At 41.7% G+C, this 24,989-nt stretch overlaps 1 protein-coding gene across 10 annotated transcripts in view; it reads right to left on the bottom strand.

The window, feature by feature from the left end:
* Window positions 1-24,989, bottom strand: part of ST6GAL1 (ST6 beta-galactoside alpha-2,6-sialyltransferase 1) — a 149,069-nt gene that overhangs the window by 23,802 nt on the left and 100,278 nt on the right. For 4 of the 10 annotated variants that reach the window (XM_017873398.1, XM_017873402.1, XM_017873401.1 and 1 more), the window contains 5 exons: window positions 13,682-13,813; window positions 10,613-10,662; window positions 10,438-10,524; window positions 9,286-9,942; window positions 2,316-2,413 (listed from right to left, as the gene is read on the bottom strand). In XM_017873398.1, coding sequence (XP_017728887.1) covers window positions 2,316-2,413; window positions 9,286-9,892 — 705 coding nt within the window. In that variant the 5' untranslated portion in view covers window positions 9,893-9,942; window positions 10,438-10,524; window positions 10,613-10,662; window positions 13,682-13,813. The remainder of the gene's footprint in view (window positions 1-2,315; window positions 2,414-9,285; window positions 9,943-10,437; window positions 10,525-10,612; window positions 10,663-13,681; window positions 13,814-24,989) is intronic. The other 6 variants (XM_017873400.1, XM_017873406.1, XM_017873405.1 and 3 more) reach the window with 3 other exon arrangements.

Raw genomic sequence — 24,989 nt, 5'->3', positions numbered from 1 at the left:
TTTTTTGAAAAGATCAACAAAATTGATAAACCACTAGCAAAACTAATAAAGAAGAAAAGAGAGGAGAATCAAATAGATGCAATAAAAAATGATAAATGGGGAGATCACCACCGATCCCACAGAAATACAAACTACCATCAGAGAATACTATAAACACGTCTACGCAAATAAACTAGAAAATCTAGAAGAAATGGATAAATTCCTGGACACATACACCCTCCCAAGACTAAACCAGTAAGAAACTGAATCTCTGAATAGACCAATAACAGGCTCTGAAATTCAGGCAATAATTAATAGCCTACCAACCAAAAAAAGTCCAGGACCAGACAGATTCACAGCCGAATTCTAGCAGAGGTACAAAGAGGAGCTGGTACCAATCCTTCTGAAACAATTCCAATCAATACAAAGAGAGAGAATCCTCCCTAATTCATTTTATGAGGCCAGTATCATCCTGATACCAAAGCCTGGCAGAGACACAACAAAAGAAGAGAATTTTAGACCAATATCCCTGATGAACATCAATGCGAAAATCCTCAATAAAATACTGACAAACTGAATCCAACGGTGCATCAAATGGTATTGCTTAGGTTTTCTACCACAATTAAGTCAGCTTCATCCCTGGGATGCAAGGCTGGTTCAATATACGCAAAGCAATAGACATAATCCGTCACATAAACAGAACAATGACAAAAACTACATGATTATCTCAATAGATGCAGAAAAGGCCTTTGACAAAATACAACAGCCCTTCATGCTAAAAACTCTCAATGAACTAGGTATTGATAGAATGTATCTCTAAATAATACGAGCTATTTATGACAAACCCAAAGCCAATATCATACTGAATGGGCAAAAATTGAAGCATTCCCTTTGAAAACTGGCACAAGACAGGGATGCCCTCTCTTACCACTCCTATTCAACATAGTATTGGAAGTTCTGGCCAGGGCAATCAGGCAAGAGAAAGAAATAAAGGGTATTGAATTAGGAAAAGAGGAAGTCAAACTGTCCCTCTTTGCAGATGACATGATTGTATATTTAGAAAACCCCATCATCTCAGCCCAAAATCTCCTTAAGCTGATAAGCAACTTCAGCAAAGTCTCAGGATACAAAATCAATTGCAAACATCACAAGCATTCCTATACACCAATAACAGACAAACAGAGAGCCAAATCATGAGTGGTACATCATACCCCGGGGCCTGTTGTGGGGTAAGGGGCAGGGGGAGGGATAGCATTAGGAGATATACCTAATGCAAATGACGAGTTAATGGGTGCAGCACACCAACATGGCACATGATACCTATGTAACAAATCTGCATGTTGTGCACATGTACCCTAGAACTTAAAAGTATAATTAAAAAAAAAAATTCTGAAGGTTGTGGGCTTCGAAAGGAAAGTGGGCTGTGCAGGAAGCAGCTTCTGCCTAGCTGGTGAGTTCCTGAAAGTAAGGAAGTGAAGAGACAGATATAGGGAAATGGAGCCCTGGTAGAGAAGGAAAGACACACACATTCCACTGGACACCGCTGAAAAGGCATTTCTGATCCGTTCCCGGATCCACCCCATGCCCAGGACTCCTAGGGAAGTGTGCAGACTAAACACTGACGTAAACACACCCAGAACACATATGTTTCTTCAGAAAAAGGCAAATGGTGGTGGTTGTGAGATGGGCAGGTTGCAGCCCTATTGTGCAATTTTTGATATTTTGATATATGTGTAATACAGTTTTTCCCACTAAGAAAATCTATTAACAGAACCCTGTGGCAAGAGTATTTCTCAAGTTTCCCTTAGTATTGAGAAATCAGCACGTGCTACCTGAAAATACTCCAGGAACCTAATTATCCAGGGGAATTTATGATACAGTACATGAATTCTAGTGCCATATTACATGTAATTACATGGTGACACTGTCTTACAGTAGTTGCAGAGCATTTTACAGTTCATAAAGCGCTCTCATGTGTATTGTTTCATTCACTTTTTACAACACTCCCCACTCTCCCCTAGATGTTCTGGGCTCTGCTGTCCCTCATGCAAGCCTCCAGATACGACCTTGCAGCATCAAGGACAGCTCAACTCTACTTTCCTGGGCACCTGACACCTCCATTAGCAGACCTGATACCAAAGGGTTTTTCTTTAAATAAACACATCACCAGGTTGGGTCATGCAATCACTGTCTTCTTCTCCAGTGAGGAATCAGGAACTCAGGAAGATCAAGAGACTTAACTGGCAGCCTGGATGTGCTCCCAGTAGATACATTCCACATTAGAGCCCACATTGTGGTCCTTCTCTTCCTCCACAGCTGCACAAAAGAAATTTTACCTGAGAGTTCATCAGGCGAATGGTAGTTTTTGTGCCCACATCTTGCTGGAAGTTGGCTGTGGGTGCTCCATTAAACCTCAGGACTGCGTCATGATCATCTGTAAACCACAAAGAAACAGAAAAGAGGTGATGAGCACTGGCAATATGCAGAAAAAGAGAAAGGTAAGGGGAGGGGGCAAGGGAATAATGCTTCCGAATCTACCGCATCCTGATCCACAGGGCGAAATGGCAGTATTTGTGTGGTGCTCAGGTAAAGCTCCTAGGCAGAGATGACCACCTGTCTGCCAGCCACTGTAAGGGCTGAAGGGGTCTATACTGTGGCATTCCTGAAGCCCATTCAAAGACACTCACTTGTGCCTGGGCACAGCAGAAAAGTGAACAAAGCCAGTGTGCTACTTACAGTGGAATAGCTACTCCAGTTATCAAAGCAACAAACCAAATATTCTCTTGGTATCACCAGTAGATTATATTTCTGTATCTGTCAGAAAAATGAAAACACTACGATAGGTTCAGTGTATCCCACAAGTGCAAAGGACCCCATTGCACTCTGAAAAGCATGCAGTGCTCAGCAAATGGATGGGATTTAACTATGGCATCCAAGACAACCCCCAGGTGTTCCTTTTAGGAACCTGAGGCCCAGGGAAGAGTCACAGACCTGGTGTGGCAGAAATGGAAGAGGATGTCATAGGTCTAAACTAACTTCCTTCCTTCCTTCCTTTTCTTCCTTTCTTCTTTTCTTCCCTTCCTTTCTTTTTCTTTCCTTTTCCTTTCTTTCTTTCCTCTTTCTTTCCCTTCCTTCCTTCCTTTTCTCCCTTTCTTCCTTTCTTTTCTTTCCTTCCTTTCTTCCTTTCTTTTTCTTTCCTTTTCCTTTCTTTCTTTTCTTTTTCTTTCTTTCTCTTTCTTTCTTCCTTTCTTTCTTTCATTCATTCTTTCTTTTTCTCTTTCTTTCTTTCCTCTCTTTCTCTCTTTCTTTGCCATTGTCAGAAACAATGTACTAAATCCAGTCAGAATCAAACAGACCATCTTGAAAAACCTAAGCTTCCTGGGCTAGCTCCTTGTCTTTGCAACTGTTTAAGCAGTGTTTGGAAGACTAGGAAAAGTTTTTCTACCCAACGTCGACCAATCTGGTGGAGGAGGGAAGACTTTAAGGAGCCATCCCAACCCTGTGATCCTATGAGAGCTTCTTCCAATCTTACTTGGTCAAGCAAGTTTGGGGCTCACCAGTGAAATCTGCACTGCAGCTGGAGGTCAGCTGCATCCTCTATTGTTCTATTCAGGTTTGTTTTGGGTCATCCTTCATCCACACAGGATCTGGGGAAGTGAGGGCGTTTGACTGAATACAAGATGATTTAGAAAGAGGATATCCACAGAATTAAGGATGAAAGCCTCTCTCTCTCAGTTCCAATGTATGTACTAAACCTTAGGAACACAGAAACCTCATTCATGAAGACACAACCCTATCCTCAATCCTAGGGCAAAATTTCATCAAAATGGTTTGAAAATTACCTGAGAAGGGCACAGTCCCAACTGTTATCATCTTACAGGGCAGGTACACTGAAGTGCACATAGGGCAGGAGGTATATCTTTGCACAACTCAGAATTATAATGCATTTTGTCATAATCAGTCACTGGTTCGAAAGAAATTAGTAGTAATTGCATGAGAAACATAGATCCATCAGAAACTTTAGTCAACTTTCCCATTTCACAGATGAATAAATTATTGGTGAGAATCCCAGTAGAAAAGAGATGAGAAGCTCCAACAGAGTAATTGAGAGATTCATAAAAGTACTACTTACCAAGTTAGGGTAGAGTTTAAAGAAATCAACATGGAATAGGCTAAAGCCCCACGGTTGATGACTGTATAGAGTCATTACTACCCCAGGTCTACTGTGGCCTGATGAGCACAGACCCTGAGTTGAGGAGGGACACCTATTGGGAGCTGTTGCCTTTAGGAGAGGAACACAGCTATTGCCAACCTCCAACCAGCAAGAAGGGGTCTGGGGGAGTCAATATCCCAACCTGGCTCTGCTCTTTCCCGTGGATCTCACAGACCTGAAGGGAAAAGGGAGAGAGCAGGACCAAGATGGGAGGGCCTCCTGGCAGGATCTGACACCTTCAGTCAAGAAAAAGATTCAGCTTGAGTTTACTCTGCAAGGCGAAACATGGCCAAATAGGTGCCCTGACCTTAGTCTTCTTCTCAGCTTAATGTCAGTGCTTCTCCTGGCCAGTCCCAAAGAAAATCCAGAGAGTGAATAATGCCAGTTAACGCAGTTCAAAACTTTAATTTCTGTGCTGGACGCGGTAGCTCACGCCTGTAATCCCAGCACTTTGGGAGGCCGAGGCAGGTGGATCACCTGAAGTCAAGAGTTCAAGACCAGCCTGACCAACATGGTGAAACCCCGTCTCTACTAAAAATACAAAAATTAGCTGGGCATGGTGGTGTGTGCCTGTAATCCCAGATTCTCAGGAGGCTGAGGCAGGAGAATCGCTTGAACCCAGGAGGTGGAGCTTGCAGTGAGCCGAGATTGTGCCACTGCACTCCAGCCTGGATGACAGAATGAGATTTATTCTCAAAAAAAAAAAAAATTTCAATTTCTCAGGGACAGAGCCAGATGGAAAAGGGTGAGAGTGGGATTTGGAGGTGCAACTGGAGAACATCCAGCACAGAAGGCTTAGGTTAGAGTGGATGCTTGATGTTGACCATAAGAAAGGAGAATTGTTTTGCTCACTCAACAAATACTGATTGAGCACCTACTCTATGCCAGGCACAGTTTTAGACACGGGAGATGACGGCTGTGAGCAACAAAGACAAGGTCCATGCCATCAGAGATATTACACTCTACTGCACGGAGATAGACAATAAAGACACACAACAACCTACATATAAGATAATTTCAGATTGTGATGAATACTGTGACACCAACAAGCTGAGCTGTGTGCCAGAGACACTGAGGGAATTTCCTTCATAGAGTGATGATTCAGGGAGTGCCTTGGAGGTGAGACCCAAAGGATGGCCAGGCTTGGGAAGGGTTCAGAGAAGTCCACTAGCCAGAGCATGCAGCAAGTGTCAGGACCACAGTGAGGGGAGGAACTTGACTGTACACAAGGAGTTAAGGGGAAAAAAATCAAAGATGCAGTTACAGAGGTTGGCAGGAACCAGATTGTACAGGGACATGGGTCCAGGTATGAAGTTTGGACGTGATTCTAAGAAAAAAGCCCATCAGGCCGGGCGTGGTAGCTCACACCTGTAATCCCGGCACTTTGGGAGGCCGAGGGGGGTGGATCACCTGAGATCAGGCGTTCAAGACCAGGGTTTGCTGACCCCTGATATAACTGATCATGTTCTCCAAACTACTCAGTTCACAGGTGTCTTCTCAGTCCTTATTCTGCCCAAGAATATATCCCACCTCTGCAGACTTTGATACCAACAGCCAACATCCCTCAAACTATAACCCCCTTTGCCTTCCATTGTATGGTGCACACCTAGTTCTCCCCTAGCCAGTCTCTGACTCTTCTGACTTTTCCTGCTTATCCCTGTTCTTTTACTTGTCCCTTAAATGTAAACCTTTTCTTAGGTTTTCTAATTGGTCGTCTTCCCTGGATTATAACCATTATCTCACCTTGATACAAATGACTTCTAAATCTGTCTCGACATCTGACCCTTCTCTGGAATTAAATACTTGACAGCATAGATATTTACCCAGTGCAGTCCACACACACTTCAGTCTCAGAACATCCAAAGCGGAATGTGCGTTCCTCTGGAAGCCTGCTCCCCTTGGTAAGATACAGCCTGCTCCCAGGCGAGACATCCTGGCTCCTGCCTCTCACTCAAGATCATTTCCAGCTAGATAGTAAGTTCTGCCTCTTACTTCATGAAGCCTCTCAAGTAAGGTCCTTTCTCTCCATCACGGCTACCACAGCCCGGGCAGGCCTGGCACTTCTGACCTGGATGTGGTGATAGTCCCTAATAATGGAGACATTATACAGTACAAAACAGGGACTCATAGAGTATAAGTGAGAAATCTCCCTTGTTCAAAAACCTTCTAGGGCTCTCCATGGCTTAAAGAAGGAAACCTAAAGTCCTTATTGTGACTGTCAGCATTCTCTAAGAGCTAATGCCTAGCTACCTTTCTGGCCTCGTTCCTCACCCGTCTTCACCCACAAGGCCCCACATGCCATCCAAACAGGATTATTTGTGATGCCCAAACACACGGGGCACTTTTCCCCATGCAGTCTTTGCTTCTTGCCTTTGCTTTAACTCAGAATATCCTTCTCTTCTTCTCTAGGACAGCTAATAGACAGGAATATAAGACATTTTTTAACATAACAAAAGAAAAATCATACCAAATTTTATTATGAAGCTACAATTATTACGAGGCACAACAGCAGAGGCGCTAAGAGTGGGGTCTTTGAAGCAAGCACTCTGCTTTCAAACCCCAGTCTGCTATTAGCCAGTGGTGTAACCACTTGAGCCTCCGCATTTAGCTCTGCAGCTAAATGAGACCAATTATCTTATCAACCTCACAGGATTTCCGGGAGGATGAAAAGAGCAAGGCATGTTATGCACAGCAGATGCATAATAAGCATCAGTTGTATTAATGGTAGTGTTTTAAAATTATGCTACTGTTTAACATGAAAATTCCAGCAAATCTAAGATACTTAACATGTATGAGTAAACTATCAAAAATAACTGAAAATGACTGAGCCCACCATTGGCTGGTTTATGAGATTGCTGGAGGCAGAGTAGGTTGTTACACTCTCTCTGATAGAAAATCTTGCTATGGACAAAAAAAAAAAAAAAAAAATCATAAAATGTCTCTTACTCGTGTCTTCTAGCCTCACTTCTAAGGATATTTCCCTGTTGAATGTCAACAGTGGTCACCTAAGTTATCTGCACAAAAACCCTGCTTGTCAGCAATGTTATTTGTAAAAGAAAACCATTTGAAATAATCTGATCCATTCAATAGTTGGGAAGAGACTCAACAAATTCCAGATGCAGGAGGAAGTGTATGGGCCTGGCACGCTGCCTGCAACTCAGGCTTCAACAAAGGGCCTTTCCTTTCCCCCTCCCCTTCCCCTTTGTATTGTTGATGAATCCATGAATAAATAAAATAATACATGAATGAATGTCTTAAAATATTTGTTAGACAAAATGCCAAGAAGATATATACCCTATAATAGCAGAACATTTGAAGTCTAACATGTAACTTTTATTACATCTCAGAATCAAAGTCCTTCTGTGGAAATCCTTATTTTGAAGTTGAAACTGCAGTCTATAGAAAATATTATTTTATTATTAATGTTTATTTAAATCACTCTAAACCTTTAAGGAGTGCATAAAATTAAAGCTGTAGTTCCAGTTCACAGAGGTATCAGGCCCCGTCTCAAACTTCAGTATAATTTCAGCCAGGCACGCAATGTTAACTTTGACGTGAAGAACAAGGATCAGCTAATACCTAGGATATCCCAAACATAAGCAGCAAAAATGGAGAAGAAAGAAAGAAACTTCGCTCCATTATGGATGAACAAAAACCAATCACATTTAGTTTCTTGAAAACAAAGTCCAAGAAAAAACAAAAGTACAGAAGCAAAAGTTGAGGTGGGGCTGGCCAGCAGGGCAGCTGCCTATTTGGGGAGGTAGAAACTGTGATCTCACCATTCATTTCTGCTCTAGAGAATCCAATTTGGGCCTACTTTTCTTCTTTGAGAGCATGTTCTGGGTTTCAGACCATTTTTCCTGGCAATCCAATGAAGGAAATAAAAAAGGAGACGTATGACCTCACCTGCTCCAGTACCTCCAGGCTGACAGGGGAGCACAGCTTCCTGTGCTTTGCTTTCTTTAGCTGATTCATTTCAAATAATGGAAAACACATTCAGCGTAAGAGAAATAAGGCTCTCTGTTACACGGGTTTACAAATATAGAGAGGCTTTCTATCTTGATTCACTACAAAGGGTTTCAAGAAAAGCAAATTAATATGTTGTGACTCTGAAACCTTTTTGGGTCACAGATCCCTTAGGGAATAAACTGCAATCTACAAGCTCCCTTCCTGGAAAAATGCACAGACACACATACACATATACATACACATCCACATCCACATATACATATACACACATATACATATACATACATACACATGTACATATACACACATATACATACATACATATACATACACATGTACATATACATATACATACACATATACATACACATACACATATACATACATACACATGTACATACACATACACATACACACACACATTATACACACCTAATCCACAGATATTTTTACGTGCAATCGCAGGGATTTATGACCCTCTGAAGTTGGTCCATAGCCCCCAGTTAAGACTTGCTGACCCAATTAAATCTTTTCAAAGAGAAAAGCTGAAAATTACCCAGGTTGTTGAGGCCAATAGAGTCCTCCATTAATCAGGTAAAACAACAGAATTTCAGAACCCGGAAATGATGTAGAGATCTATGCTTCAAGTCTTTTCAAAGGTCAATTGTAGGCTTTTGATTATTGGTAGCAGCGGAACTCTCTTTTCAAACGAAATCTTCTGCACAATTCCAATATTTAAAACAGAACAAAATAAAACTATTCTGTTCCCAACACAAAGAAGCAATAAATGTTCAAGGTGGTAGATATTCTAATTACCTTGATTGGATCATTATACATTGAATACATGTATCAAAATATCCCCATAAATATATATAATTATTATATATCAACTAAAAATATTAGGAAACAATAATGAAACTCTTCGAATTGATAAAGATGCTGGGGGCCTAGAGTGCCATCTGTTCAATTCCCTCTGTGTCACTTGTGACTCTGAAAAAAACACTGCCCTGGGTCCACTCCACTGGTCCACTGAGCCACACTTGGGCCACTTGTCTCCCATACCATCAATATGCCCAGCCAGTCCCAATAAGCACTGCCATTTACAGAACAAGCCCAGAACATACCGATTTCTCTGCCTAGTTGAGAGGACTTCAGAGATCCTGCTGACGACACAACAGCACACCTGCCCCAAGGCCCAGCCTTGGTCCTAATACTGTCTTTGGGCAGATAACCCTCCCATTCAGAGGTATTGAAGGGAAAATCTGTGGCCTCTACCATGGATACATTCACGTGGTCCCGGAGGTGGCAGCGCAGGGCCTCTGCACTGAACTTGATGCCTGGTCCTGGCCCCTTGTAGGACACTTTGTACTTGTTCATGCTTAGGTAATTCTTCCAGATCTTTTGCAGCCTAGGGATAAGGTTTTTGGAAGAGCTGTCCTTGTTCCACACCTGGAAGAAGGCCTCTGGTTTGGCCTTGGCTATGTCACTGAGACTGCCGAGGGCCTGGCGGCCCCTGTGGGGGTCCTGGGTGCTGCTTGAGGATACAGACTGGGAATCAGACCCCATGGCCAATTTCCCCAGACTCTTCAACACCTGGAATTCCTTGGTTTGCAATTTAAAGGAATCATAGTAACTCCCTTTCTTCTTTTCCTTCCACACACAGATGACTGCAAACAGAATAAAGACCAGGACACAGCAGCTGAACTTCTTCTTCAAGTTGGTGTGAATCATAATGAAGATGTGTTCAGGGAAGCCACTTTGTTCTGAGCAGGAAAACAAGCCTAAAAAAGGTGAGACAAAGAAAAAACAAATGATGTGAAGAAAAACCCAATGTGGCATGAGGTGGACCGATCAATAGATTTCAAGTGAGGTGACTTGAATTCCAGCCCTGGTCTACCTCCTAGCCACCTCTGCAGCCTGTTAAGTAATTCTTGACAAAAGTCAGCCTCAATTAGGTCTTTGAACCTGGACAGTAGTCCCTCGGACACTCCCTTCTTCCTCTTGAGCCATGAACACTTTATTATATGTCCTCCCATCATTACTTTTTCTATGCTGAACATTAGTCTCTGATTGCCTTGGTCTACCTCCCTGAATGCACTCTGAGTTTCTTGAAGTCAGAAACCACATCTTGCAAATCATTCGCTTCCTAGGGCTTTGCAACATGTGTTAAATGAAGCCATGCAGCTTGGAAAAAAAAAAACAGATTAAAAAAGAGCAGGCTGACTGTTTTACATCACCAAACCTAAACTTTCTAAAATAGTAAGTGGCCAACACACCTTCAAAATAGCCAGAAAAAGACTTCTCGTTCTAGATGATGCCATAGATTTGTGACGCATCTCTCTAAGGGCTGAGATGTTGGACTCCTGCATGAGAAGATCAGGGGTTATCTCCACCACATAGTTTCGTGCAGTACCCTGCAAGAAGAGCACTAGAGACAGGAAGCTGACTCACCTCATGACAGAGGCTAGGACATCTAGGTAAGATAGCAGACATGCAGCCAACTAAGGAAATGGAAACAAAAATTCATTAAGCATGCTAGATGTTACTTCACTTAACTTCGCCATAACCAGGACCACCATGAGACACAACTCTGGGGGCACCAAGCATAGCATAATCTAATACGAAGGGCATCTCCTAACCTAAAGGTGTTATAATCTCCATTTTATGGATTAGCAACCTGAGGCTCTGAGAAGTCAAGGGAAGTGTCCAAGCTCACAGAGCTGAGGAAATGGTTGCACTGAGGTTCAAATCCAAGTGGACTTGAGTCCATAACCCATGACCTTTCCACTACAATATGCACAGAACTGCAAAAAACTCTGGAAAATAGATTTCATTGAGCAAATAGAGACTGAATTGTCCTCTTTATTTCTGGGTAAACACCTAGTTTGTTTTCTCAGAATTTATTGTGTAACTGAATGGAAACTGGAAGTACTTTGAACTCAAATAATGTCTGTATCTTTTGGAAAACATTACATTCTTTCCCCATTCACTGGGTTTATTTACAATAGTGAATCAAAGCAATCACCTCCGGGGTTTTGCTAACCCACTAGGCATCTGAGGTCCCTTCCCATGGATCCTGCTCCTACGGATATAGGAAAAGGTAGTAGCAGTACTGGACTGGGTGTTCACAAAACCTGGGTTCTTATCCCCATTCTTGGTGACCTTGGACAGGTCACTTAATATTTCTGCTCCTGAGTTTTTTAGAGTAATTCTCTCTGCCCCATGTGATTTGCAGAGTGTCGGGAGGACAAAACAAGAGGATGGTATTCATTGGATTTGAACAAGGTAAGCAAAAAAGCACAGGAGGTATTCTGAACAGAGACAGGAGAGCAGCAGCTCAGCCTGGGGACCATGTGGAGGTGATGGGGGATAGTGAAGATGGTGGTGTGAAGCCGCAGCCATAACTCAGCAGCCCTGAGCTCCAGGCTCTTCCCTGGGAACTCCTTCATGAACTGACATCCAGCTCATTCCTGGAATCCATTGGTAGTACCAACCAAAGCAGTGCTTCCACCATCCCAGACCTCAGGAACCAGTGGCTATGGGAATGATGGGTTCCTATCTTGGACTGCTGAAGTTGTGGAAATGATTAAATGTACACAGCGGAAGAAGAATTCAGATATAAGATTATGAAGTGGAGGGTGGATGCTTGTTATCACCAGAAACTAAGGAATTCAATTTCCACAGATACCCAACACAGGTAATCACATGACCATATGACAGCTGAAGAAGAACCAGAGAAAAGAAGGCAAGTAGCATTTAAGGAGGGCCTCCTACATGGTAGTCACTTTCCTTGCAATATCTCATTGAACCTTTACCACAACACTATGATAGAGTTATTGACAACCCTATTTTGGGAAATGAAAAAAACTGAGGCTTAGCAAGGTTCTAGGGTCTCTCCAACGTCAACAGCAAATCAGTTCTAGAACCAGAATTCCAGCCCAGGTCTATCTGACTCTAAAAGTTCATCATCTTTCCACCCAAGGACATGCATCTGTGATAAGGGGCAGTGAGAAGTCAGTGTGATCAAGTCGGACTCAAGGTCACTAGAGAGGCAACTTGATCTGCCAGACAGTGGCAGACAAGCCACCTTCACCATCAGTGCTGCACCTGCCATCCCTGCTGTGCACTGTGTTACCACTCAGGGGGACTTTCCGTATTAGTAAGGTTTTATAGACTTACTATAGCCAGCAGATTTTATGAGCTCCATTTATAGCTGAGTATTGTGAGGTTTGGAAATACAAGTAACTTTCAAAGTTGCATGAGTGATTTGGAAACAGTGGACTTGGAACTTGACTTTGACATGTCTGAATGAAACATCAGGCAGGAAGGGCCTGATTCACTGTCACAGGAGTGGAGGCTCAGGGAGCAGCTGCCCAGTACCTACTCTCCAAGGTGTGGTTTCCCAGGAAAGAAGAGTTCCTCCAAATAGCTGGGTCCAACGACAGTCTTGCAACCATCAGATGGCCTCAGCCTTCACAGCCTGTGCCCTGCCATGGCCTCAGGGCACTCGTCTGAAATCCCACATCAGGGCTCTTGTGGTCCCTTGACACCACCCTTGGTTGAGGCTCCAAGTCCACCAGGTGGCTGGAGTTTCTGGTCACAGGCACTTATAACTGCAAGACCCTCTCTCATCTCTCAAGTTGTTTGAAGAAGGCAGAGTCTGAAGAAGCTTTCACTAAATGGCACAGCTGAAGGAAAAGAGGAGCAAACTTTTCTCTATAAATGTTTTGGAAAAACAGACCAAGCTTTGAATTTTCCAATCGCACCAGACTGTGTTCTTAAGCATCCAGGTGTCTGCACTGACTGCACCCTTTCTCCTTGTCCATGTGCTTGCCAGCTCTGACAGCATCACCTTTCTGTTTCTGAAGGTCAGTGGAGGCCACCTCCCCTTCTGCACTAGCCTTGTTCCCCTTTGCTGCCAGCCAGGGCTCTGTAATGCTTGCTTTACATGCCTGACTTTGCTGCTAAAGGAAAACTCCTCCCAGCATCCTTTCTGAAACCCTAGTACCCAGCACAGTGGCTGCACCAGAGCGGATACTCAAAGAAAGATTACTGAACTGATGCAATTGTATCAGAGAGTCTTTACAATCATCATGAGGCTCCTAGAGGAAGAAGATAGCAACTTGCATTACCACCTTCAAAGAACCGGCCAACACTGAACCGGCAGAAATCAATGCTCAAAGCAAGGAAATCCTGTCCCGACCCACCCATCACGACATACTCAATACCAGTTGCATTTGTGGCACGTAGTAGGAACTCAGAACGGTTGACTGAAATACAGAATAACTTAAATCTTACAGTTATAGTTACTAGAAATGCACAAGCCATTTCTCTACATCCCACAACCAAACCCAAATTGAATCAGCAGTTAAAGAGGACTGAAAAATGTACACAAAAAGAAAACAGCAAAGCTGTAGCCAGATACTGAGATCCTGAGATTCCCTGTCAGCACATCTGCCACACCAGCTTTTACTCAGGAATGTACACCTTTGCTAGCCCATGCCTCTGTGTGTTCCTTACCTGCTTCTGGTTAATCCCCCAGGGGCCACAGGCCCTTCAGGTCCTCAGGAATTAGCACTGTTCTCCATGGGAGGGAAGATTTATTGGGTCTGGAGGCCAAGGCCCATTTTTCTCAGGATGATCAAAACTCATCTGCAAAGGCAAAAAATAAGAGTGAGAAAGAGAGGAGGTGAGCGCTGTTTTCCAGCAGAGGCAGGGTTAAACATTAACAAGATGGAAAGGTGCCTCTGCAGAGCTAGGCTAGGTCTCAACCCAGGAAACCTCCAGGGCTCAGAAAAAAAAGAGAGAAGAGCACATTAAAGGTGTAATGCTCTGGATCTGTGAACAGCACAGATAGCCTAGAAATAGACTTGACACCGGCCAGGTGCGGTGGCTCACGCCTGTAATCCCAGCACTTTGGGAGGCTGAGGCGGGCGGATCAGGATCATGAGGACAGGAGAGCGAGACCATCTTGGCTAACACGGTGAAACCCCATCTCTATTAAAATACAAAAAAAACTGGCCAGGCATGATGGTGCCTGCCTGTAGTCCCAGCTACAAGGGAGGCTGAAGCAGGAGAATTGCTTGAACCCGGGAGGTGGAGGTTGCAGTGAGCCGAGATCACGCCACTGCACTCCAGCCTGGGCAACAGAGAGAGACTCCGTCTCAAAAGAAAAAAAAAAAAAAAAAGAATGAAAGAAATAGACTTGACACCAGATAAGAATGGGCTAGAAAGCTAAAGCAGCCACCATGGACCAACCTGGGAAGAACAGATTGTTTAATCGCTGGTTTGGAGATAAATAGGGAGCAATTAGGTCCATCCTGAAATAAACTTCAGACAGATTTTCCAAAAATTCTTTATTTTCAAAGAATGTTTAATAATATATGAAAGTTCAGTCAGTATAATTCTACCTGAAAAAAATAGGTTATAAAACTATAAATACTATCCAAATTCAGAAAGAAAAAAAAAACACACACATTTTAAAATGTGAAAAGTACTAGAAAAAAGTACACTCAGAATGGTAAGAATAATAGATGTTTTCATTTTTTATCATTTTACATATATTCCAAATGTATGTAAAATGTACATTTCTAAAATGTACATTCATTATTCTTTGACTTTGAAAAAATGTACAAAAGTATAAAAATGTAATTTTAGAAAGCTAAAAATAAGCCAGGTGTGCATGCCTGTAGTCCCAGGTATTCAGGAGGCTGAGGAGGGAGGATCATTTGAGCCCAGGAGTTAGAGGCTGCAGTGAGCTATGGGCGCCACTGCACTCCAGCCTAGGTGACAGAGTGAGACCCTGTCTCTAAACAAACCAACAAAAAACAGCTAAAAATATAATTATATACTTGTCAGCTCTTTCTTCTTTTGATGCAATGTAGGAAAACAGCAAAGGAAAAGTTTAATACATTCAGTTGCAAGAAAATGTCAACATCTATACAATGAAAAATACTGTAACTACAATAAAAAGGAAAAGTCAAAATATAAAAAGGATTAATACAGTAAAAGTTTCCCAAAATAAAGAGGTCATCAACGTGAACAGACATATCACAAAATAAAAAGCACCATTAACAAGCATATAAAGTTATGGTCAATCTTGAAAGAAACCCAAGAGGGGCAACTAGAATACTAAAAAACTAGTTCATAGAATTTACATTAGTCAGCAGTTTTCTACATAATACTCGTTGCTGGACAGATTATAATTAAACTGATATACATTCAAAAGATCATATAAATTAATTTAACCTTTCTAGAATGTATTCAGACCATAGAATTAACAGCTCCTGGCTAAGGACCACGTACTGTACTTCTAGGAAGAAAGAGTGAATAAATAAATAATTCAAAAGTAAAAAAGATTATACAGTTCAGTTTCCCCACATGTAAAATGATTCTCTACATTACATAGTTGTGATGACAATTGAAAGAGGATTAATGAGATAAAGAATATGAGTTCTATAAAGAAATATGCATACAAAGAAGAAAAGGGTTTTTTTTTTTTTTTAATAATTTTAACTTTTATGTTAGATTCAGAGGGTACATATGCAGACTTGTTACCTGGGTATACTGCACAATGCTGAGGCTTGGGGTATGACTGATCCTGCCATGCAGGTACTGAATAATTAGTTTTTAAACTCTTTCCCCTGTCTCCCCCATCTTGTAGTGCCCAGTGTTTATTATTGCCATCTTTATGTCTATCAGTATTCATTGTTTAGCTCCCACTTATAAGTGAGAACATATGGTATTTGGTTTTCTGCTCCTGCATTATTAATTTGCTTAGGATAATGGCTTCCAGTTGCATCCATGTTGCTGCAAAGGGCATGGCTCTGTTCTTTTTCATGGCTGTGTAGTATTCCATGGTGTATATGTACCACATTTTCTTTATCCAATCCACCACTGATGGGCACCTAGGGTGATTCCATTCTTTGCTATTCTGTATAGTGCTGCAATAAACACACAAGTGCATGTCTCTTTTTGGTAGAAACATTTATTTCCTTTTGGATATATACCCAGCAATGTGATTGCTGAGTTAAATGGTAGTTCTGTTTTTAAGTTTTCTGAGAAATCTCCAAACTGCTTTTCATGGTGGCTGAACTAATTTACATTTCTCAACAACAGTGTAGATGTTCCCCTTTCCCTGCAGCCTCCCTAGCATCTGGTGTTTTTGACTTAAAAATAGCCTTTCTGACTGATGTGAGATGGTATCTCACTGTGCTTCTGATTTGCATTTCTCTAATAATTAGTGATACTGAGCATTTTTCATATTTGTTGGCAGCTTATATGCATCTTTTGAGAATTGTCTGTTCATGTCATTTGCTCACTTTTTAATGTTGTTATTTGTTTTTTGCTTGTTCAATTGTTTAAGTTTCTTGTAGAGATTCTGGATATTAGACCTTTGTTGGATGCATAGCTTGCAAATAGTTTATTCCATTCTGTAGGCTGTCTGTTTATTCTGTTGATTGTTTCTTTTGCTGCACAAAAGCTCTTCAGTTTAATTAGATCCCACTTGTCAATTTTTGTTTCCGTTGCAGTTGCTTTTAAGTACTTAGTCATAAATCCTTTCCCAAGGTTGATGTCCAGAATGGTGTTTCCTAGGTTTTCTTCTAGGATTCTTATAGTTTGAGGTCTCACATTTAAATCTTTAATTGATCTTAAGTTAATTTTTGTATATGGTGTAAGGAAGGGATCTAGTTTCATTCTTCTGCATACAGCTAGCCAGTTATTCCAGCATCATTTATTGAATAGGGTGTTCTTTCCCCATTGCTTATTTTTGTTGACTGTGTTAAAGATCAGATGATTATAGGTATGTGGCTTTATTTCTGGGTTCACTATTCTGTTCCATTAGTCTATGTGTCTGTTTTTGTACCAGTACCATGCTGTTTTGGTTACTGCAGCCTTACGGTGTGGTTCTAAGTCAGGTACTGGAATACCTCTGAGTTTGTTCTTTTTGCTTAGCATTGCTTTAGCTATTTGTACTCTTTTTTGGTTCCACATGAATTTTAGGATAGTTTTTTTTCTAGTTCTGTGAAAAATGACATTGGTAGCTTGGTAGGAACAGTGTTGAATCTACAGATTGCTTAGGGCAGTGTGGCTGTTTTAATGATATTGATTCTTTCACTCCATGAACACGAAATGTTTTTCCATTAGTTTGTGTCATCCATAACTTCTTTCAGCAGAGTTTTGTAGTTCTCCTTAGAGAGATATTTCACTTCTTTGATTAGATGTATTCCTAGGTATTTAAAATTTTGTTGCAACTATTATAAATGGGATTGTGTTGTTGATTTGACTCTCAGCTTGAAAGTTACTGGTTATGGAAATGCCATGAATTTTTATACACTGATTTTTTATCCTGAAGCTTTGCTGAAGTTGTTTATTAGTTCCAGAAGCCTTTTGGCAGTGTCTTTACAGTTTTCTAGGTATAGAATCATATTGTCAGCAAGGTGAGACAGTTTGTGTTCTTTTCCTGTTTGGATGCCTTTTACTTCTTTCTCTTGCTTGATTGCTCTGGACAGCACTTCCAATACTATGCCGAATAGAAGTGGTGAGAGTGGGCATCCCTTGTTTCAGTTCTCAGGGAGAATGCTTCCAGTTTTTACCCATTCAGTATGATATTGACTGTGGGTGTATTATAGATGATTCTTATTATTTTGAGGTATGTGCCTTTGATGCCTAGTTTCTTGAAGGCTCTTATAATGAAGGGATTTTGAATTTTATCAAAATCTTTTTCTGCATCTATTGAGATGATCATATGGTTTTTGTTTTTAATTCTGTTTATGAGGTGAATCACATTTATTAATGTGTCTATGTAGAACCAACCTTCCATCCCAGGAATGAAGCCTACTTGATCACAGTGAGATAACTTTTGATGTCCTGCTAGATTTGGTTTGCTAGTATTTTGTTGAGGATTTTCACATCTATTTTCTTCAGGGATATGGGCCTGTGGTTTTCTTTTTTTACTGTGTCTTTGCCAGGTTTGGTATCAGGGTAATGCTGGCTTCATAGAATGAGTTAGATAGGGATCTGTCTGCCTCACTTTTTTGGAATAGTTTCAGGAGGACTGGTACCAGCTCTTTTTCGTACGTCTGATAGAATTTGGCTATGAATTTATCTGGTCCAAGGCTTTTTTTGATTGGTAAGTTTTTTATTACTGACTCAATTTCAGAACTTGATATCGGTATGTTCAGGTTTCAATTTCTTCTTGCTTCAATCTTGAAAGATTGTGAGTTTCCAGGAAGGTGTCCATTTCTTCTAGATTTTCTACTTTGTGTGAACAGAGGTATTAATGGTAGTCTCCAAAGATCTTTCATATTTCTGTGGGATTAGTTGTAATGTCATATTTGTCATTTCTGATTGTGATTATTTATATCTTCTCTCTTTTCTTCTTTGTTAATCTAGCTAATAGTTTACCAAACTTGTTTATTCTTTCAAAGAACCAACTTTTGGTTTCGTTGATTCTTTGTATGAATTTTTGTGTCTCAATTTTGTTCAGTTTTGCTCTGATTTTGGTTATTTTTTTCTTTTTCTGCCAGCTTTGGGGTAAATATTTTTTCCAGTTCCTCTGGGTGCAATATTAGGTTGTTATTTTGAGATCTTTCTTTTTGAAGTAAGTGTTAAGCACTATAAACTTTCCTAATAACACTGCCAAAAATAAAAATTTTTAATGTCAAACTTATTTATCAAGGTGAAAATCTGTTAACAACTAAGCATCCAGCAATAAGGAAATGAGAAAACCACGGTATAGCCACCTGAAATAATTTATACAATTGTGTATGAATTTATATAGTAATAGGGAAGAAAATACTTAAAATCTTATAATGAAAAAAGCATAACAGAAAATGTTATCTGTGTACTCAGATGGGGACTAAAAGGTATGTATGTCCAACTGTCTAGAAAAAATGTAAATGGTTGAGACTTGAATACCATTGATGGTAAACTGATGAAAGATTAATTCTCATCAGTTTGACTTCCTTTGTTATTTTCTTCTTTGTTTTTGAGATGGAGTCTCTCTCTGTCGCCCAGGCAGAAGTGGTGGAATCTTGGCTCACTGCAAGCTCCGCTCCCCAGGTTCACGCGATTCTTCTGCCTCAGCCTCCCCAGTAGCTGGGTAATATAGGCACCCGCCACCACACCCAACTAATTTTTGTTTTTAGTAGAGACGGGGTTTCACCATGTTGGCCAGGCTGGTCTTGAACTCCTGACCTCAGGTGTTCCACCCACCTCGGCCTCCCAAAGTGCTAGGATTACAGGCATGAGCCCCCATGCCTGGCTAACTTCCTTTATTATTTGTATTATGTTACTTGAATAATTAAGGCAAAACTGTTGGGAGCAATACTAAAAATACACTTCGACCTTGTGTATCAACTTGCTGCACAATATTAACCTGGCTTCAAGGCCTGTCCTAGGAGATCTAGCATTAACAGAACTAAGAGGAAGCCATATGGACATACTTGACTTCACCCCATGAACCAAGAGAAAATCCTCTGTTGAAGGCTAGGAGTTCAAGTTGGGAGAACCCCAGCTCTTCATGACCAGGAGGCAGGCAGGCAGGCAAGCCCTAGGTATGACTACCAGGGAAAAAGTGAGAGGTGCCACTCTGCCCTGCGTCAAAACATTTGGGGCTCTCCTCATCAACTCAAAGAACGGTTTTCTGGGCAGCATCCTTGGAAGAGTCAGAAAATTTCTCTGATAGTTATCCCTCTGACATTTTCATGGCATGAATTCCTTTGTGGCATGAGTGTTTGTAATTATGTAGGCATTCATTTAGTATTTGATTAGTCTGTCTCCTTCCACTAAAAATATAAGCTTCAGAAACAGGAATCTTGTCAACCTTCTTCTCTGTTCTTTCCAGGGGTATCTCTAGACACTAGATGAATGTCTGGCACGTAATAAGCTCTCAGTATGCATTTGTTGAATGAATAAATGGGTGACGGGTTGACAGCTCTTTCTCCCAGGATCACTCATGGAAGAGGCTCTTTCTTAGCCCCATGTAGAAAACACTGTGGGCAGTCACCAGACTTTTGGATGACACCTCCTGCCTGTGAATGCTGGTTTGCTACCATCCTCCAGCAGGCAGGCAGGACATGAAACTTTTTGTTTGATACAGCCCACAGACATCAGAAAAGTGCATCAACCCCAGCTCTTCCTCCCTCACATCAACTGCATCTGCTCAAAACACTTTGCCCTCTAAGAAGATAAAAATCACTCTCCACTTTAGATTCTCAAAAATCAACCAATTGAAATAAAAGTGGTGCAACTTATCTAGATTTATCATAGGTGACAAGGGCTTTCCAAAACTAGTCCCTGCTGCTGATGAGATAGCAGCACTACAGATCTTTAACCAGCTGTAGAAGTGATAACAGAACCCTCAACAATCTGGGTGAGAAACTTTAGCAATTCCGGCAATAACAACTACCATTTATTTAGCACTAGCTATGTGCCAAGCACTGACTATAGCTTTGGGATGAATAATACAAGCTTTGGAATCAGATTTATCAAGACAAGAGCCCAAACTGCCTTTCACCAGGTACCTGACTTTGAGCAAGTTACTCAACCCCTTAAGACTCAAGATTTAAGACATCTTTATCTGTAAAATAGAAACAGTAATAACAACAAGTCCTACCTCATAGTGTGACTTACAGAATCAAGTAAGTTAATCCACTCAGCCGGGTACTGTGGCTCATGCCTGGAATCCCAGCACTTTGGGAGGCCGAGGCAGGTGGATGACTTGAGGTCAGGAGTTCGTGACCAGCCTGGCCAACATGATGAAACCCCGTCTCTACTAAAAATACAGAATTAGCCAGGTGTGGTGGCGGGTGCCTGTAATCTTAGCTACTCAGGAGGCTGATGTAGGAGAATCACTTGAACCCGGGAGGTGGAGGTTGTAGTGAGCCGAGATCGCACCATTGCACTGCAGCCTGGGCGACAGAGCGAGACTCCATCTCAAAAACAAAGATAATCCACTCAAAGGGATTACAACAGCCACCGTCCCTTCCTCTGTGGATACCATTACTACCCCCATTTTTACAAACAGGGAAACTGAGACAGGGAAGATAAGTAATTTGCCCAGATTAAGTGGAATGGCACTCTAAATGTCGGAGACTCTTTCATGCCTTTGCAGCTCTGCACAAGAAGTTCTTCAGCTTAGTGTCGTTTCCCATGCTGTTCCCATGGGGCTGTTTCCACTCAGCTTCCAACACCAGCTTAACTGCTCCTTGACTCCTAAGCCTTCCTTGGCCTCACAGAGATGATCAGCATCACTCCATAGTGCCTATTCTTCCCCTCATCAAACTATGTGACATTTATCTGTTTGCGGATCTGTCCTAACCAGATTGAGAGCTCCTGGATCACAACTAGGAAATGCTCAGTCATGTTTGAATGCAAGAATGAGGCTAGCTCCTGCCATCATCCCTCCCCGCTGTCCACTGCCTTCAATTGCTAGAGTCACTCCCTCCCACCCACCTACCTACCCATCACCTTCAGTTGCCAGAATCTCCTTGACGGCACCATCATTGCAAACGTTCATTCTGTCTGTTGGATACACTGAATGACAGGGAATTTACTACCACTCCAGACCACACACAACTGTGCGAGCAGCTCTGCCTCTTAGAAATATCTTAAAGTTAAGGAAAATCAACTTCCCTGTAAAAATAAATCCAGTGTTGCAGCCGGGCACGGGGGCTCACACCTGTAATCCCAGCACTTTGGGAGGCCGAGGCAGGCAGATCACTTGAGGTTATAAGTTCGAGATCAGCCTGGCCAACATGGTGAAACCCCATCTTTCCTAAAAATACAAAAATTAGCTGGGTGTGGTGGTGGGTGCCTGTAATCCCAGCTGCTTGGGAGGCTGAGGCGGGAGGATTGCTTGAACCCGGGAGGCGGAGGTTGCAGTGAGCTGAGATTGTGCCTCTGCAATCCAGCCTGGGCAACAGAGCAAGACTCTGTCTCAAAAATAAAATAAAAAACGAATAACTATAAAGCCAGTGTTTTAAGCTCTACTCACTGGAGCCACGTAGACTCAGATGGAGAACCTCTAACACTTGTTGAATACATGCTGTTTGTCAGCCTCAAAGTGAAGAGCACCACGTGCATCAACACATGTCATCCTCACAGAGACCCTGTGCAGACACCACTACCTATGACCCCACTTACTGGCTGCAGCCATCTTCTCCCCAACCCAAAATACTGTGCTTCATTGCCTGAATATTTTAGCTCCAACACTGTTTCTATCATAACTCCTTGTGATACTAATACCCATCTATAGGATGTTCTAGTCCTCTGGCCTCACAGTCCTTTGATCTCCTCTACCCCAGTGATTGTGACCATGGCCACTCACTCCCAGGGTCATATCTCTGATCTTGTTATTTCCCAAAAATACCTTTCATAATCCTGAGTTCAGGCATCCCATCTCCAATTACCACTCCTGTCTATGCAGCTTATTCCAACTAGTACCCCAACTCCAACAAGCTTCTGTGGTTAATCCTTCCATCTGTCACTGTCCCTCACTTTCCCCATATTCTTACTTCCCTTCCTACACAGTTTAAATTCCATGGTCAAAATCATTATAATGAGTCACTTGCCCTCTTTTGATCACACATGATTGGCTAAAACCCAATCCCAGTTAAATCCAACCCTCTGTTCTGCTCCACATGGGCAAACATGCCACTGAGCACGGCTAGAGAAAATTGCACAACAATGCCTACTGATCTCACTTCAAGTTCATGATCACTAACTGCCAGGAGGTCCTTAATGCTTCTCAGAAATCACATGCTACTTTTCCAGACAATTCATCTGGCACTCACCCACTACCTGACTTCCCCCTTTCAATCTCAATCTCCTGTGATGAATTTGCTACTCGTTCATGGGGAAAGCAAAAGCTGCCAGATTAGAACTTCCTCAAACCCCCTAACAGAGCCCCCCTTATCTGCATTTATGTCCATATGCCTCGTCACTATCGATGAACTGGCTATGTCCAACACTTGCAATAACCAACACGTGTCCACTAGATCCTACACATTATTGTTTACTTAAGAAAGTTGTTCTAGAAAACCTCCCCCTTTTTTTATTGATAAGTATCCCTCTGTCAAAGATTACTCCCATCAACATATAGACACACTGCTGCTCTTAAAAAGCAAAATCAAAACACCTCTCATGAGTCAAGCAGCCACCACGTGATCCTGATCAGCCCTTTAGCATCATTAACAGTGAGACGTCTAGACAGTGTGTGCCTTTGGATGTGACGTGATATGAAGCACCTATGAAAAATTCTTTTTTTTTTTTTTAAGAGACAAGGTCTTGCTTTGTCACCCAGGCTGGAGTACAGTGTCTCAATCTCCATTCACCGCAATCTCTGCCTCCCAGGTTCAAGCTATTTTCCTGCCTCAGCCTCCCAAGTAGCTGGGATCACAGGCACGCACCACCGTGCCCTGCTAACCACCTATGAAAAATTCTTGCCCAAAATGTTTAATCTGTATATTATCAAGCCTTCATACACAATTCCAGTTTTTAGGAAATACAGAAGAAAGAAGAACAAGTTAAATAACACCATAGGAAAATTATCAGACAAATCCAGAAGGTAAGACTTCCTATGGGACAACTGAACTGGTTTCATCAACAGGTAAATGGGATAAAAAACAAACGGACTCAGCCCGCCTGCACCCAGGTGAAATAAACAGCCAGGCTGCACACACACACACACACACGCACACACAAATGGCTTCACAGATATAATAATATGTAATATGTATACCTTGTCTGAATCTTGGTTTGATTCACCTTGGGGACAAACGGGGATATCTGAACATAGATTGGTTGTCATCTGATATTAAGAAATTATTGTTAATTTTGTTAGGTATATAAAAGTATTATGGTTATATAAAGAAAAAGTCCTGTGCATGTGAAGTAGTAAGAGATGAAATCTACTTTAAAAATCTCCCTTAAAATACTCCAGCCAAAAAATAGATTCAGCAAATATGAAAAAAAATGCAATGTCATTTTTTGGATGTATTCAAATTAAGCTATGTAACAAGACTGATTTTCAAACTCCTTTCTTCTTAGACAATGATATAGTCTGGGAGTGGGGAGACTTAAAGAGCTTGAAGAAAAAAGTCACGATAGACAATTATTTCTGTTTTACTCAAGGAATTAACTAAAAGATACACGACTTTACAGAAGTCACATATTGAGTCATTCATTGCAGAGTTCTAAATAAACTCCCTTTTGCTGCCCTGACCCTAAATCTCTTGACCTCATTTCTCTTCTTTAAAATGCCTTATTTCTCTTTCCTTTACAGTAAAACTCCTTGAAAGACTTGTCTTTCTAGGAGACTAGGCTTGTTTGCAATAGCCATCTTCCCACTCTCACTTGAACCCACTCCAACCAGGCCTCCCCTATCTCCATGAACCTGATCTTATCAGTCACAAGGACCTCCACGATCTCCACATTGCTAACCAAATGGTCAATGCTCAGTCTTCATCTTATTCAGCTCATCAGCAGTCCGTCACTTCCTCTTCCTTAATGCATATTCTTCACCTAGCTTCCAAAACCTACACTTCTGGTTTTCCTCCGCCTTACCAATAATGCCTTACTGGTCTCATTGCTGGCTCCTCCTCTTCTGCCCCACCTTATGCATAGAAATGCCCTAGGTCTGCCCTTTTTCTACCTACACTCACTCTCTACTACTTGTGAGCATCCTGTGGTCAGCTCTTCAACTACCCAGCCTCCTGCAGTTTGCGCTCAATACCTGTTTGTTGAAGTGCGCTGAGCCCGGAAAGTAGGTTCTGTCAGTGAGCTTCTACAGAAAGGAAGCCTTTGAACATTTTTTTTTTTTTTT

The sequence above is a fragment of the Rhinopithecus bieti genome, unplaced genomic scaffold (genome assembly GCF_001698545.2).
Source record: "Rhinopithecus bieti isolate Rb0 unplaced genomic scaffold, ASM169854v2 scaffold_5626, whole genome shotgun sequence".
In the NCBI taxonomy this organism is placed as follows: Eukaryota; Metazoa; Chordata; class Mammalia; order Primates; family Cercopithecidae; genus Rhinopithecus; species Rhinopithecus bieti.
The sequence above is the reverse complement of the archived record's forward strand: the minus strand, read 5'-3'. Positions and strand labels throughout refer to the sequence as shown.